The sequence below is a fragment of the Bufo gargarizans genome, chromosome 1 (assembly GCF_014858855.1).
Source record: "Bufo gargarizans isolate SCDJY-AF-19 chromosome 1, ASM1485885v1, whole genome shotgun sequence".
Taxonomy (NCBI): domain Eukaryota; kingdom Metazoa; phylum Chordata; class Amphibia; order Anura; family Bufonidae; genus Bufo; species Bufo gargarizans.
This window is the reverse complement of record NC_058080.1, coordinates 101,025,999-101,040,605: the sequence shown is the minus strand read 5'-3', so window position 1 is coordinate 101,040,605 and position 14,607 is coordinate 101,025,999. Positions and strand designations below refer to the sequence as shown.

At 46.6% G+C, this 14,607-nt stretch overlaps 1 protein-coding gene across 8 annotated transcripts in view; it reads left to right on the top strand.

Moving 5' to 3' along the window:
* Positions 1 to 14,607, top strand: part of NEK1 (NIMA related kinase 1) — a 134,575-nt gene that overhangs the window by 2,355 nt on the left and 117,613 nt on the right. For all 8 annotated transcript variants that reach the window (XR_006390272.1, XM_044297066.1, XM_044297088.1 and 5 more), the window contains exon 2: positions 751 to 847. Coding sequence is in view for 7 of the 8 variants with exons in the window: in XM_044297066.1 (XP_044153001.1) it covers positions 751 to 847 (97 nt within the window). In the remaining variant the exon portion in view is untranslated. The remainder of the gene's footprint in view (positions 1 to 750; positions 848 to 14,607) is intronic.

Here is a 14,607-nt window from a genome sequence, read left to right as displayed (position 1 = left end):
CCGTGTACAGCTATCAGTGAATGCATTTTGGAGCATTCTGTTCAGTTACATTTTGTCCCCATTGACAATAATTGGGGACAAAACATAAGCGTTTTTTTTTCTGGTATTAAGACCCTATGACGGATCTCAATACCGGAAAATAGAAACACTAGTGTGAAAGTAGCCTTACAAGTTTTACTACCAGTAAATCTTTTTCCGCAAAACTATATATCAATCTGCCCAGCTTCTCCTGCTCTATAACAAGCTGCCAGCACATTGCACTGCATTTTATGGTGATTGGTCCCCAACCCAGCCAGACCTGTTAAGGAACGCAAACTTATCTGCTCCCCAACACTCGTTTGCGCATCCCGGGGTCCGCCTCTGTCTTCACTGAGCTTCAGTCACCTGTGCCGATGCAGCCAATCACTGGCTGTTGTGGACATTTGCTGTTTGGGGAATACTGGATGCAACATCACACGTGACCCTGTATTGAAGGTTTATAGGAGGGGACCGAAGCACGGGGATCATCCTGTACATTGAAAGGGTGAAATCTGGGGAGAAAATTCTTCGCTTAAAATCTGCAGCATGCTCAAAGTTCTGCTATGTGTTTCCCCCACTATGTGTGAATGGGAGTTTAAAACCACATCCATATGTACTGAAAATTAAATAGACATCTCCAAACTGCAGCCTTTCCTCCATGTCTGAACATGGTCTAACACTATGAAGAAGCTGAAACCTCCTGCAATGATTAATGATGTATTTTCTTCTAAGATGTCAAACAAAGAGAGAGAAGAATCAAGGAGAGAAGTTGCTGTGCTGGCAAACATGAAGCATCCGAATATTGTGCAGTACCGAGAATCATTTGAAGGTAGAAATCCAAGTATATTATCATTGTCCTCAAGGCTGTGACATTGGAGTCATAGAGGGACACGTATCAATAATGGCGTATTTTGCGTTAAAAAAACGACATTACAAATCAAGTGGTGATTTGTTTTACCTCATATATTAAAAGGCGCACACCACTTTTAAATTGTGACTTTTTAAAAGATAAACCTGATTATCTGCCTATTTCTCTCTACTTGCGACATTTTAACACCAATGACACTAAAATGCGACTTTTCAGCCACGCCCCTGCCAGACCACAGTTGAGACAATTGATACATATTTGCGAATTTTGAATCATATTTGTGACATTTAGGGTCCATTCACACGTCCGCAATTCTGTTCCGCATTTTGCGCGGACCCATTTATTTCTATGGAGCCGCACGATGTGCCGCCCGGATCCAGGAATGTGGACCCCCACTCATTTCTGTTCCCGAAAAAAATAGAGCATGACCTATTCTTGTCCACAATTGCCGGTCCGTGGATCCGCAAAACACACACGGATGTGTGAATGGACCCTTACAGTGGTAAATTGTGATTTTTGTCTCAGACTCGGGACGTTTTTGTTATTGTTTTGTTTTTGTTCATTTGTATCAGGAAAATATAAATGCATCTTTCTGCCATAAATGTGACTTTTTACACAAACTGCCACTGGTTTGTCTGCAACAATTTGAGCCATTTCTGCAGAAAAGAGGATGATGAATGCGGTGTAATATACGCCAATTTGATAGCCCCGCCCACTTTGACATTTAGAGCAAATTTTCTTGAATTCTTTATGGTGAAAATTCTGGAGAAAACTGTTGATATATTTGGCCCAAATCAAAACGCCATTCTTTTTGGCGCATTTTACACCATAGTTCTGGCGCAACATGCTTAGTAAATGTCCCTCATAGAGTCCATTCTGGATTGAGTTGAAGGCTGCGACCCACACCTATCTCCTAAACTGAGCCCTGAAAGTGGTGGAGGGCGCACTCCGCATGTGCAGCTCTTTTCATTTCTATGGGGCCACCGAAAATAGCCAAGCGCTGGCTCGGCTATTTCCTTCAGGCCCATAGAAATGAATCGGTGGCCGATCATGCGCGGTCTGCTCCCATTCACTTCTATGGGGAGAGCGCTTACTGGTGGCTGGTCCGCAGTCCTCCACCCACCACTTTGGCCTGTTCTGTTCTCGATATAGAACTACCACTGGGACCCGCACCGATCAGACAATGGGGGCATATCCTAGCGGTAACAATAGTAAAAATAATAACCTTAGAAGATAGGTACACTTTAACCACTTCCCAACTGCCCATTGACTATAAACGTCCTGGGCGGTCAGGTTTATCTATATGATCGGACGTTTTAGAACGTCTTTTCAGAGATGGCAGCTGCACACTAATCGTGCAGCTGCTGTGCCGGGGGGTGCGCTGTCAGTGACAGCAGGGCACCCCAGAGAGAAGGCAGGGACAGTTCCCAGGTGTCCCTGCCTTCTAGATCGCTGTATACATAGCGCTGAACGAGCTCTGTGTATACAGCAAGGAAGCGATGTGCCACTTCCTGTCCCGGCCCGGTGGTCATGTGACCGCCGGGAGAGTGCAGGAGCTGTCGGGTCTTCCACAGACCTCCATCAGCCCTGCACTGAGGCTGTACAGCGCTGTATTCTGCTGTACAGCATCTCTGGGGGTGTATTTCCCCTGTAACTGGGGTTACTATGTCAGCCCCAGTTACAGGAGAAATCAATAGTATAGAAAAAAAAATATGAAATTAAATGTCCCCCCAGAGGTCTGGATAGACCTTATGGGGGACACAAAGTGTAAAATAAAAAATAAAAATAAATAAAGTTTAATAATAATCACCCAAAAATGTTAAAAATAGAAAAAATTAAATAGACATATTTGGTATTGCTACGTCCGGCTCTATAAAAATATCACATGATCTACCCCATCAAAAAAATAAACATTGACCAAAACAGTTACCTCACCTCTCAAAAAACATAGCGGATCCGTTTGAAATTGAGCCATATTGTGTCAACTTCAAACGGATCCGTCCCCATCGACTTACATTGTAAGTCTGGACGGATCCGTTTGCCTCCGTACGGCCAGGCGGACACCCGAACGCTGCAAGATGTGTCCGCCTGCTGAGCGAAGCGGAGGCCAAACGGTGCCAGACTGATGCATTCTGAGCGGATCCGCATCCACTCAGAATGCATTGGGGCCGTACGGATACGTTCGGGGCCGCTTGTGAGAGCCTTCAAACGGAACTCGCAAGCGGAGCCCCGAACGCTAGTGTGAAAGTAGCCTTAAAGGACCATTAATAAATCTGACATACAGTACAGACCAAAAGTTTGGACACACCTTCTCATTCGTAGAGTTTTCTTTATTTTCATGACTATGAAAATTGTAGATTCACACTGAAGGCATCAAAACTATGAATTAACACGTGTGGAATTATATACATAACAAAAAAGTGTGAAACAACTGAAAATATGTCATATTCTAGGTTCTTCAAAGTAGCCACCTTTTGCTTTGATTACTGCTTTGCACACTCTTGGCATTCTCTTGATGAGCTTCAAGAGGTAGTCACCTGAAATGGTCTTCCAACAGTCTTGAAGGAGTTCCCAGAGATGCTTGGCACTTGTTGGCCCTTTTGCCTTCACTCTGCGGTCCAGCTCACCCCAAACCATCTCGATTGGGTTCAGGTCCGGTGACTGTGGAGGCCAGGTCATCTGGCACAGCACCCCATCACTCTCCTTCATGGTCAAATAGCCCTTACACAGCCTGGAGGTGTGTTTGGGGTCATTGTCCTGTTGAAAAATAAATGATGGTCCAACTAAACGCAAACTGGATGGAATAGCATGCCGCTGCAAGATGCTGTGGTAGCCATGCCTTCAATTTTGAATAAATCCCCAACAGTGTCACCAACAAAGCACCATCACACCTCCTCCTCCTCCATGCTTCATGGTGGGAACCAGGCATGTAGAGCCCATCCGTTCACCTTTTCTGCATCGCACAAAGAGACGGTGGTTGGAACCAAAGATCTCAAATTTGGACTCATCAGACCAAAGCACAGATTTCCACTGGTCTAATGTCCATTCCTTGTGTTCTTTAGCCCAAACAAGTCTCTTCTGCTTGTTGCCTGTCCTTAGCAGTGGTTCCCTAGCAGATATTCTACCATGAAGACCTGATTCACACAGTCTCCTCTTAACAGTTGTTCTAGAGATGTGTCTGCTGCTAGAACTCTGTGTGGCATTGACCTGGTCTCTAATCTGAGCTGCTGTTAACCTGCGATTTCTGAGGCTGGTGACTCGGATGAACTTATCCTCCGCAGCAGAGGTGACGCAGAGGTGACTCTTGGTCTTGCTTTCCTGGGGCGGTCCGCATGTGAGCCAGTTTTCTTTGTAGCGCTTGATGGTTTTTGTGACTGCACTTGGGGACACTTTCAAAGTTTTCCCAATTTTTCGGACTGACTGACCTTCATTTCTTAAAGTAATGATGGCCACTCGTTTTTCTTTACTTAGCTGCTTTTTTCTTGCCATAATACAAATTCTAACAGTCTATTCAGTAGGACTATCAGCTGTGTAGCCACCTGACGTCTCCACAACGCAACTGATGGTCCCAACCCCATTTATAAGGCAAGAAATCTCACTTATTAAACCTGACAGGGCACACCTGTGAAGTGAAAACCATTTCAGGTGACTACCTCTTGAAGCTCATCAAGGGAATGCCAAGAGTGTGCAAAGCAGTAATCAAAGCAAAAGGTGGCTACTTTGAAGAACCTAGAATATGACATTTTCAGTTGTTTCACACTTTTTTGTTATGTATATAATTCCAGATGTGTTAATTCATAGTTTTGATGCCTTCAGTGTGAATCTAGTCATGAAAATAAAGAAAACTCTTTGAATGAGAAGGTGTGTCCAAACTTTTGGTCTGTACTGTAGGTACAAAACTGCTGACAGATGTCCTTTAAACAGGTAAACATAATATAAAGAAAAAGGCTTATAAATCTGTACATGCCCAGTTAGGCTGTGTCCATCTGAATGTGTCCTGCTCTGTCACCTTGTTACATGTCATTTAAAGAGGACCTGTCACCTGTCCTGACATGTCTGTTGTAGTAACTACTTGCATTTCCCATGTAATAGTAATCCAGGTGCATCCGTTATTATGTCTCTGTGTTGTGCCACAGTGACATTATCCAGTGTGTACAGGGACACACCCTCTACTAATAACACCCATCTGGACCTTCACTGCAAGCTTCTGGCAATTCATTCTTAACTTCTAGCAGGAATAATAAAGGAATGGCACATTCTAGAGTCATAAGAATAGATACTGCAGAATTATTATTACATCAGGAATGCAAGTAGTTACTAAAACAGGTTAGGAGAGGTTACAGGTCCTCTTTAGGACTCATGCACATGACCATTGCCTGTTTTGCAGTCCGTAAATTGCAGATCTCCAATTACGGATACCGGCCGTGTGCATTCCACAGTTTTCAGAACAGAACATCCCGCCTATAATTGAACTGTCCTATCCTTGTCTGTAATATGGACAATAGTAGGACATGTTCTGTTTTTTTTTTTTTTTTTCCTTTTTTTGCGGATTGGCTATGTGGACATACGGAAATGGAGTGTATTTCATTATTTTTTTTTTTTTATGCGGACCAATTGAAGTGAACGAATCCGCATATGGGCCGCAAATAAAAACTGCACAGAAACGGGAAAAAAAAATAAGTTTGTGTGCATGAGCCCTGGGATTAGAAAAACCTGTCTGCTTTCTTCTAAAAACGTTCTACATTTGTCCACAGGTGGGTTGGTTTTGCAGCTCACCCCCATTCACTTCAGTGCTGCGATACCAGACACAGCGTGGACAGGTGTGGCAGAGTTTGTGGACTAAAGCAGCCATGGAATCCTGGAAATCCCTGTAAGTCACGCAGTACCAGCTTCAAGCTGTAAGTAAGGGATTGTCCAGGATTATGACGCATTCACATGACTGCGCCGTGTTCTGTTGTCCGCAAATAGTGGATCTGCAAAACACGGATGCTGCCGGTGTGCGGCCCATTATAGAAATGCCTATTCTTGTCCATGATTGCGGACAAGAATAGAACATGCTCTATCTTTATTTGCGGGGCCGCTGAACAGAACTATGGATGCGGACAACACACAGTATGCCGTCAGCTTCTTTAGCGGCTCCATTGAAATGAATGTTTCTGCTCCAGTTCCGCAAAATTTCAGAACAGATGTGGACTCGTTCATACGGTCGTGTGAATGAGCCCTAAGGAAAACATGGCCGCTTTCCTCTACAAACAGCACCACTTGTCCATGTGCTGTGTCCAGAGTTGCTCAATACAAAATATTTGGCCCTGAGATATGTAAAGGCACATAATTGCATGATTTTCCTATTTTATGACGTAAAGTCATGATTTTATTAAAGACACGGAGGCGAGTATTGCATAACTCCTTCTTTACTGAAATCCACAGCAGCAAAGAGTTAACATAAAAAACGAAGGACAACCCCAAACAATCCCTCCCACTATACGGTCCATAAATAGGTCCTCCTCCGTCATCTCTTCCTCTTTCTTTGATGTGGACCACTTGAATACTGGACCGAAACATCCTGTAACAGAAACTCCAACCGGAAACCATGAACCGAGAAACTGGAACCCGAGCTCAACCGGAACAACGGCCAACAGGTCCTAAGAACTTCTTGGAAAACACACTAGGTCTGCATCGGGAATCAACCTACGGAAAGAAAAAACAGGATAATACAAGGTAATTCCTAGACCTTAAAGTCTATTCCAAGCATGTGGGAAAACAAGCGTCAATCATAAAGAACGAAATAAATAATTTAACACAATCCTCTGGTTATCATACATAAATAACATATAAGCAAGCAAAATAGGGAGGGAAAAGCAAAATAGGGTGGGCAATACTCGCCTCCGTGTCTTTAATAAAATCATGACTTTACGTCATAAAATAGGAAAATCATGCAATTTTATAACAAGACACGGAGGCTTCGTATTGCAAGTTTAAAGCGTCGAAATCATCGCAGAAAAAGCATGTGGAGGTGGCCTGAAATAAAATTCCCGAAATGTAGAAGCTCTAGACCAATCAGCTAAACGAAGAACATCCTCCAGACGGGCCCCTGCAACGGCCATGGAGGTAGCCGAAGCTCCCCTCACAGAATGAGCCGTGAAAATCGACGTATCAACTCCAGCTAGGGAAAGGATCCACTTAACCCAACGGGATAAAGTGACACTAGCAACAGGGAGAAAAGGCCTGCGGAACGAAATGAACAATTGCGGATTAGAAGGCCCACGTAAGGAAGTCGTGCGGTTCAAGTACTCCTTTAAACATAGCACCGGGCAAAGGGCTTGATTATCAGGAAAAGCCGGGTAAGACACCGCTCGAATATTAGTCTTCGTGCGGCGCGATATATTAAACAAGACACCGCCTGGAGTAAAAGACAGAGCATCGAAGTCTAAAGCCCGCACATCCGAAACCCTTTTGCAGGAGACCAAACACAGCAGGGTGACCAGCTTCGCCGAGAGTTGGCGTAGAGTCAAAGAAGAATTGTGGGGCCAACTAGAGAAAAATTGAAGCACCAACGTAACGTCCCAAGAACTCGAGAACCGGGGTCTAGGAGGACGAGATAAACGTGACCCTTTCAGGAGGCGACACACTAAAGGATGTTGACCAGCCGGGCAACCCGCAAACCCTTGGTGTTGAGAGGATATGGCCGAACGGAAAAGGTTAATGGACCTATAAGCTTTACCCTCCTCATAAAGAGACGTCAAAAACTCTAGCATGTCAGTCACAGGAGCTGAAAGGGGATCCAGACTCCGCCCCACGCACCAGCCAGACCAACGGTTCCAGGCTGACTGACAAGCGCGCCGGGTTCCGGGGGCCCACGCGCTCTCCAGAAGGGTACGAGCCGTTCCCGATAAGCTTGCGACGCCCCAATGGTCCCTGAGATTCTGCACACCAGTAGATGAAGAGAGCCGTCCGCCACCAGCGGGTGAAGTTGGTCCAGAGGCCCGCGGAGAAGCTCTGGAAATGATGGAAGAAGACGAGGGTCCTCCACTAGAAGTTCCAGGAGCTGAGGGAACCATGATTGGGCTTGCCAAAAGGGAACTATCAGTACCAAGTCCGCGAGTTGGCGACGGACCTGAGACAACACCCTCAGGATGAGCGCAAATGGGGGAAAAGCGTAAGCCAGTTGACCCGACCAATCCTGTAGAAGGGCGTCCACAGCCACCGACAGAGGATCCGGCCTCCAACTGTAGAAGTGCGGGAGCTGGGCGTTCCAACGTGAAGCAAAGAGATCCATAGAGAGAGGTCCCCACATTGATCTGATGGAGGAGAAAACGGCCGGATCTAATCTCCAATCGCTTAAGTCTGAAGAATGACGAGAACTCCAGTCCGCGAAAGTATTGTGTAGCCCTGGGATATATTCCGCGATCACCGTAAAGCCTTTGTCTAGGCAAAAGGACCAAAAATCCTTCGCTAGATGGGTTAGGATTGATGAATGGGTGCCCCCCATGGCATTGACATAACGCACGGCCGACACATTGTCCATCCTGAGTCTGATACAAGCCGACACCCTGTCGCTGGTGAAGCTGCGGATGGCGAAGGAACCTGCTAACAACTCCAGAGCGTTTATGTGGAGATGAGACTCGTTGCCTGACCAGGGTCCTCCGGTGGAAACCCCATTGCAGTATGCACCCCAGCCGAGGAGACTGGCATCCGACTCCACGATCAGATCCGGCTGAGGACCCACGATGGCCTTGCCATTCCACGCGTTGAGGTTGGCGATCCACCACATGAGTTTGTCCCTCGTCTCGTGGTCCAGAGTCACCATGTCGGCGTAGGATGCGCCTGCCTGGAGATGCGCGATCTTCAGTCGTTGTAATGCCCGATAGTGAAGAGGCGCCGGAAAAATCGCCTGGATGGACGAGGACAGAAGACCGATAATGCGTGCCAGGTGACGCAGCGACATCTGAGGAAGCCTCAGGACGTGCCATAGTTCCTTGCGTATGGACCTGATTTTGGATCATAGGGAGGGAGGCATAGGGTCTGCTCGCTGGAGTTCACCACAAAACCCAGGAATTCCATCGATCTGGAAGGATGTAGGCAGGACTTCTCGGCGTTGATGACGAATCCCAGACCTGTAAGAAGAGACATCGCAGCCTGTAGGTGAGTTGACAGCTCCAATGGAGATTGAGCCATGAAGAGGATATCGTCCAGGTAAATCACAAGACGAATACCCTGCCTGCGAAGCCAAGCCACCACCGGTCGCATCAATTTGGTGAAACACCAGGGGGCCGACGAGAGGCCAAACGGAAGACACGTGAATTGCCACAGAAGGCCGTGCCAACGGAATTGAAGGAGTGCTCTGGACTGAGGGGACGCAGGAACCGTCAGATAAGCGTCTTTCAGGTCCAACTTCACCATCCAGTCCCCTGGAAGCAAAAGGTCCCTGAGCAAGTGAATCCCTTCCAATTTGAAATGGCGGTAACACACAAACCTGTTCAGATTCCGCAAGTTGATTACTGGTCGGAATTGGCCTCCCTTCTTCTCCACCAAAAACATATTCCTGACCACCCCGAAGGAATGAGGAGGCGCTTCCTCTATTGCTCCTTTGTCCAACAGGGAACGGAGCTCTAGGTCCATGCAAGATTGGGCCGGTTCTGACAGTACTAGTGGATGAGGATCTGGGAGCGACAGATGAGATACCACAAGATCTATTCGAAATCCCTGGACCGTGGCTAGTATCCACGGATCGGTGGTTACCCGGTTCCAAGCGGGTAAAAAATGTCGGAGTCTGCCCCCGATACAAGGGTTGGAAGAAAGACATAGGTTTTGAGGACTTACCAAGTGGACGTCTTGAGCCAAGGTTGCCTCTGAATCCTCTGGAGCGAAATGGCTGGCCCCTGGATGGGAAGAAGGTAGACTGTTTTCTCTGGTCTTGGAACGATGGCCTTTGATTATAGGGACCTCGAGCGTTTCCACGCGTCTGGAAGTGGACACGGCCGGACAGTCGGCCCCTGAAACTGCCGGCCCTATTAGAGACACGCCCGTGGAATATTTTGGCGTGCCATTTTACATATAACCATGCTGGGTGAGAGAAATATCTTGGCAAAAGACAACTTTTCCTATTTTTTTTTATACAAAGTTGGCATTTGACAAAGATATTTTTCTCACCCAGCATGGGTATATGTAAAATGACACCCCAAAACACATTCCCCAACTTCTCTTGAGTACGGCGATACCAGATGTGTGGCACTTTTTTGCAGCCATGGTGGGCAAAGGGGCACATATTCCAAAGTGCACCTTTCGGATTTCGCAGGCCATTTTTTACACATTTTGATTGCAAGGTACTTCTTACACATTTGGGCCCCTAAATTGCCAGGGCAGTATAACTACGCCACAAGTGACCCCATTTTGGAAAGAAGACACCCCAAGGTATTCCGTGAGGGGCACGGCGAGTTCCTAGAATTTTTTATTTTTTGTCGCAAGTTAGTGGAATATGAGACTTTGTAAGGAAAAAAGAAAAATCATCATTTTCCGCTAACTTGTGACAAAAAATAAAAAATTCTAGGAACTCGCCGTGCCCCTCACGGAATACCTTGGGGTGTCTTCTTTCCAAAATGGGGTCACTTGTGGCGTAGTTATACTGCCCTGGCAATTTAGGGGCCCAAATGTGTAAGAAGTACCTTGCAATCAAAATCTGTAAAAAATGGCCTGCGAAATCCGAAAGGTGCACTTTGGAATATGTGCCCCTTTGCCCACCTTGGCTGCAAAAAAGTGTCACACATCTGGTATCGCCGTACTCAGGAGAAGTTGGGGAATGTATTTTGGCGTGCCATTTTACATATAACCATGCTGGGTCAGAGAAATATCTTGGCAAAAGATAACTTTTCCCATTTTTTTTATACAAAGTTGGCATTTGACCAAGATATTTCTCTCACCCAGCATGGGTATATGTAAAATGACACCCCAAAACACATTGCCCAACTTCTCCTGAGTACGGCGATACCACATGTGTGACACTTTTTTGCAGCCTAGATGCGCAAAGGGGCCCAAATTCCTTTTAGGAGGGCATTTTTAGACATTTGGATCCCAGACTTCTTCTCACACTTTCGGGCCCCTAAAAAGCCAGGGCAGTATAAATACCCCACATGTGACCCCACTTTGGAAAGAAGACACCCCAAGGTATTCAATGAGGGGCCTGGCGAGTTCCTAGAAAATTTTTTTTTTTTGCATAAGTTAGCGGATATTGATTTTTTTTTTTTGTTTTTTTTCTCACAAAGTCTCACTTTCCGCTAACTTAGGACAAAAATTTAAATCTTTCATGGACTCAATATGCCCCTCAGCGAATACCTTGGGGTGTCGTCTTTCCGAAATGGGGTCACATGTGGGGTATTTATACTGCCCTGGCTTTTTAGGGGCCCTAAAGCGTGAGAAGAAGTCTGGAATATAAATGTCTAAAAATGTTTACGCATTTGGATTCCGTGAGGGGTATGGTGAGTTCATGTGAGATTTTATTTTTTGACACAAGTTAGTGGAATATGAGACTTAGTAAGAAAAAACAAAAACAAACAAAAAATTTCCGCTAACTTGTGCCAAAAAAAATGTCTAAATGGAGCCTTACCAGGGGGGTGATCAATGACAGGGGGGTGATCAATGAAAGGGGGGTTATCAATGACAGGGGGGTGATCACCCATATAGACTCCCTGATCACCCCCCTGTCACTGATCACCCCCCCTGTAAGGCTCCATTCAGACGTCCGCATGATTTTTACGGATCCATGGATACATGGATCGGATCCACAAAACACATGCGGACGTCTGAATGGAGCCTTACAGGGGGGTTATCAATGACAGGGGGTGATCAGGGTGATCACCCCCCTGTCACTGATCACCCCCCCTGTAAGGCTCCATTCAGACATCCGCATGATTTTTACGGATCCATGGATACATGGATCGGATCCACAAAACACATGCGGACGTCTGAATGGAGCCTTACAGGGGGGTGATCAATGACAGGGGGTGATCAGGGTGATCACCCCCCTGTCACTGATCACCCCCCCTGTAAGGCTCCATTCAGACGTCCGCATGATTTTTACGGATCCATGGATACATGGATCGGATCCACAAAACACATGCGGACGTCTGAATGGAGCCTTACAGGGGGGTTATCAATGACAGGGGGTGATCAGGGTGATCACCCCCCTGTCACTGATCACCCACCCTGTAAGGCTCCATTCAGACGTCCGCATGATTTTTACGGATCCATGGATACATGGATCGGATCCACAAAACACATGCGGACGTCTGAATGGAGCCTTACAGGGGGGTGATCAATGACAGGGGGTGATCAGGGTGATCACCCCCCTGTCACTGATCACCCCCCCTGTAAGGCTCCATTCAGACGTCCGCATGATTTTTACGGATACATGGATCGGATCCACAAAACACATGCGGACGTCTGAATGGAGCCTTACAGGGGGGTGATCAATGACAGGGGGTGATCAGGGTGATCACCCCCCTGTCACTGATCACCCCCCCTGTAAGGCTCCATTCAGACATCCGCATGATTTTTACGGATCCATGGATACATGGATCGGATCCGCAAAACACATGCGGACGTCTGAATGGAGCCTTACAGGGGGTGATCAATGACAGGGGGGTGATCAGGGAGTGTATATGGGTGATCACCCGCCTGTCATTGATCACCCCCTGTAAGGCTCCATTCAGACGTCCGCATGTGTTTTGCGGATCCGATCCATGGATCCGTAAAAATCATGCGTACGTCTGAATGGAGCCTTACAGGGGGGTGATCAATGACAGGGGGTGATCAGGGAGTGTATATGGGTGATCACCCGCCTGTCATTAATCACCCCCCTGTAAGGCTCCATTCAGACGTCCGCATGTGTTTTGCGGATCCGATCCATGTATCCGTGGATCCGTAAAAATCATACGGACGTCTGAACGGAGCCGGACAGGGGGGTGATCAATGACAGGGGGGTGATCAATGACAGGGGGGTGATCAATGACAGGGGGGTGATCAATGACAGGGGGGTGATCAGGAGTTTATATGGGGTGATCATGGGTGATCAGGGGTTCATAAAGGGTTAATAAGTGACGGGGGGGGGGGGTGTAGTGTAGTGTAGTGTTTGGTGCGACTTTACTGACCTACCTGTGTCCTCTGGTGGTCGATCCTAACAAAAGGGACCACCAGAGGACCAGGTAGGAGGTATATTAGACGCTGTTATGAAACAGCGTCTAATATACCTGTTAGGGGTTAAAAAATTCGGATCTCCAGCCTGCCAGCGAGCGATCGCCGCTGGCAGGCTGGAGATCCACTCGCTTACCTTCCGTTCCTGTGAGCGCGCGCGCCTGTGTGCGCGCGTTCACAGGAAATCCCGGCCCTCGCGAGATGACGCATATATGCGTGACTCTGCGCAGGGCCGCCACCTCCGGACCGCACATCTGCGTTAGGCGGTCCGGAGGTGGTTAAAGTAACAAATCCCTAAAAATGCTACAGGTTAGGAATAAATCTAAGAAAAAACCGGAGAGGTACTTATCTGCTGTGGGCAGCAGCAAAGAAAGAGGGAGAGATGACGGAGGAGGACCTATTTATGGACCGTATAGTGGGAGGGATTGTTTGGGGTTGTCCTTCGTTTTTTATGTTAACTCTTTGCTGCTGTGGATTTCAGTAAAGAAGGAGTTATGCAATACGAAGCCTCCGTGTCTTGTTATAAAATTCATAATTGGCCTATAGTCCTAAGACTGTTTTCTGCCTTATCTTGACATTTGCCTTTCACTCCCATAAAAAGTAACTTTTATTACAGCTGAATCATTATTACTGACCATTAAATCTACCCATTAAAAAACTATCAGTTGTGTTGCCTATTTTCTGTTAATGGATCAGTTTATACTCAGTTCACTATCTGGACTGTGATTCAATAAGGTGTTGGAAGCTGCGCTCTGGAACCAGACTCCCCCTATTATTACTGACTGTCCCCCGACATTTTTCGTCAGCTAACCTGGTGTCTTCAGGGGATCGGACACTCTACACATTGGTGGGCTTGGATCTTTTATAGACTCCCACGGTTGCGTCATATCTCTATACTAATTATGTGATCCATTAGCAGATGACCGCTAAATGTAATGTAATGTATCACATAATGCCACGCCCACCAATGTGTAGTCTGTCCAACCCCCTGAAGACGCCAGGTTAGCTGGCGGAAAATGTCGGGGGACAGTCAGTGAGGGTGCTTTTAGAGCAGGGGTGTAGCCTATAGATATCGAGTGTATTCAGCAATGAGTGTATTCAGCCTAACACAAGTGTATTCAGCCTAACACAAGTGTATTCAGCCTAACACAAGTGTATTCAGCCTAACACAAGTGTATTCAGCCTAACACAAGTGTATTCAGCCTAACACAAGTGTATTCAGCCTAACACAAGTGTATTCAGCAATAAGTGTATTCAGCCTAACACAAGTGTATTCAGCAATAAGTGTATTCAGCCTAACACAAGTGTATTCAGCATAAGGGTCCATTCACACATCCGCATGTGTTTTGCATATCCGCAAATTGCGCATCCGCAAAACATGGACACCGGCAATGTGCGTTCCGCATTTTGCGTACTGCACATCGCTGGCACTGTCATAGAAAATGCCTTTCCTTGTCCGCAATTGTGGACCAGAATAGGACTTGTTCTATTTTTTTTTTTTTTTGTGGAACGGAAGTGTGGGTCCGCAAATGCTG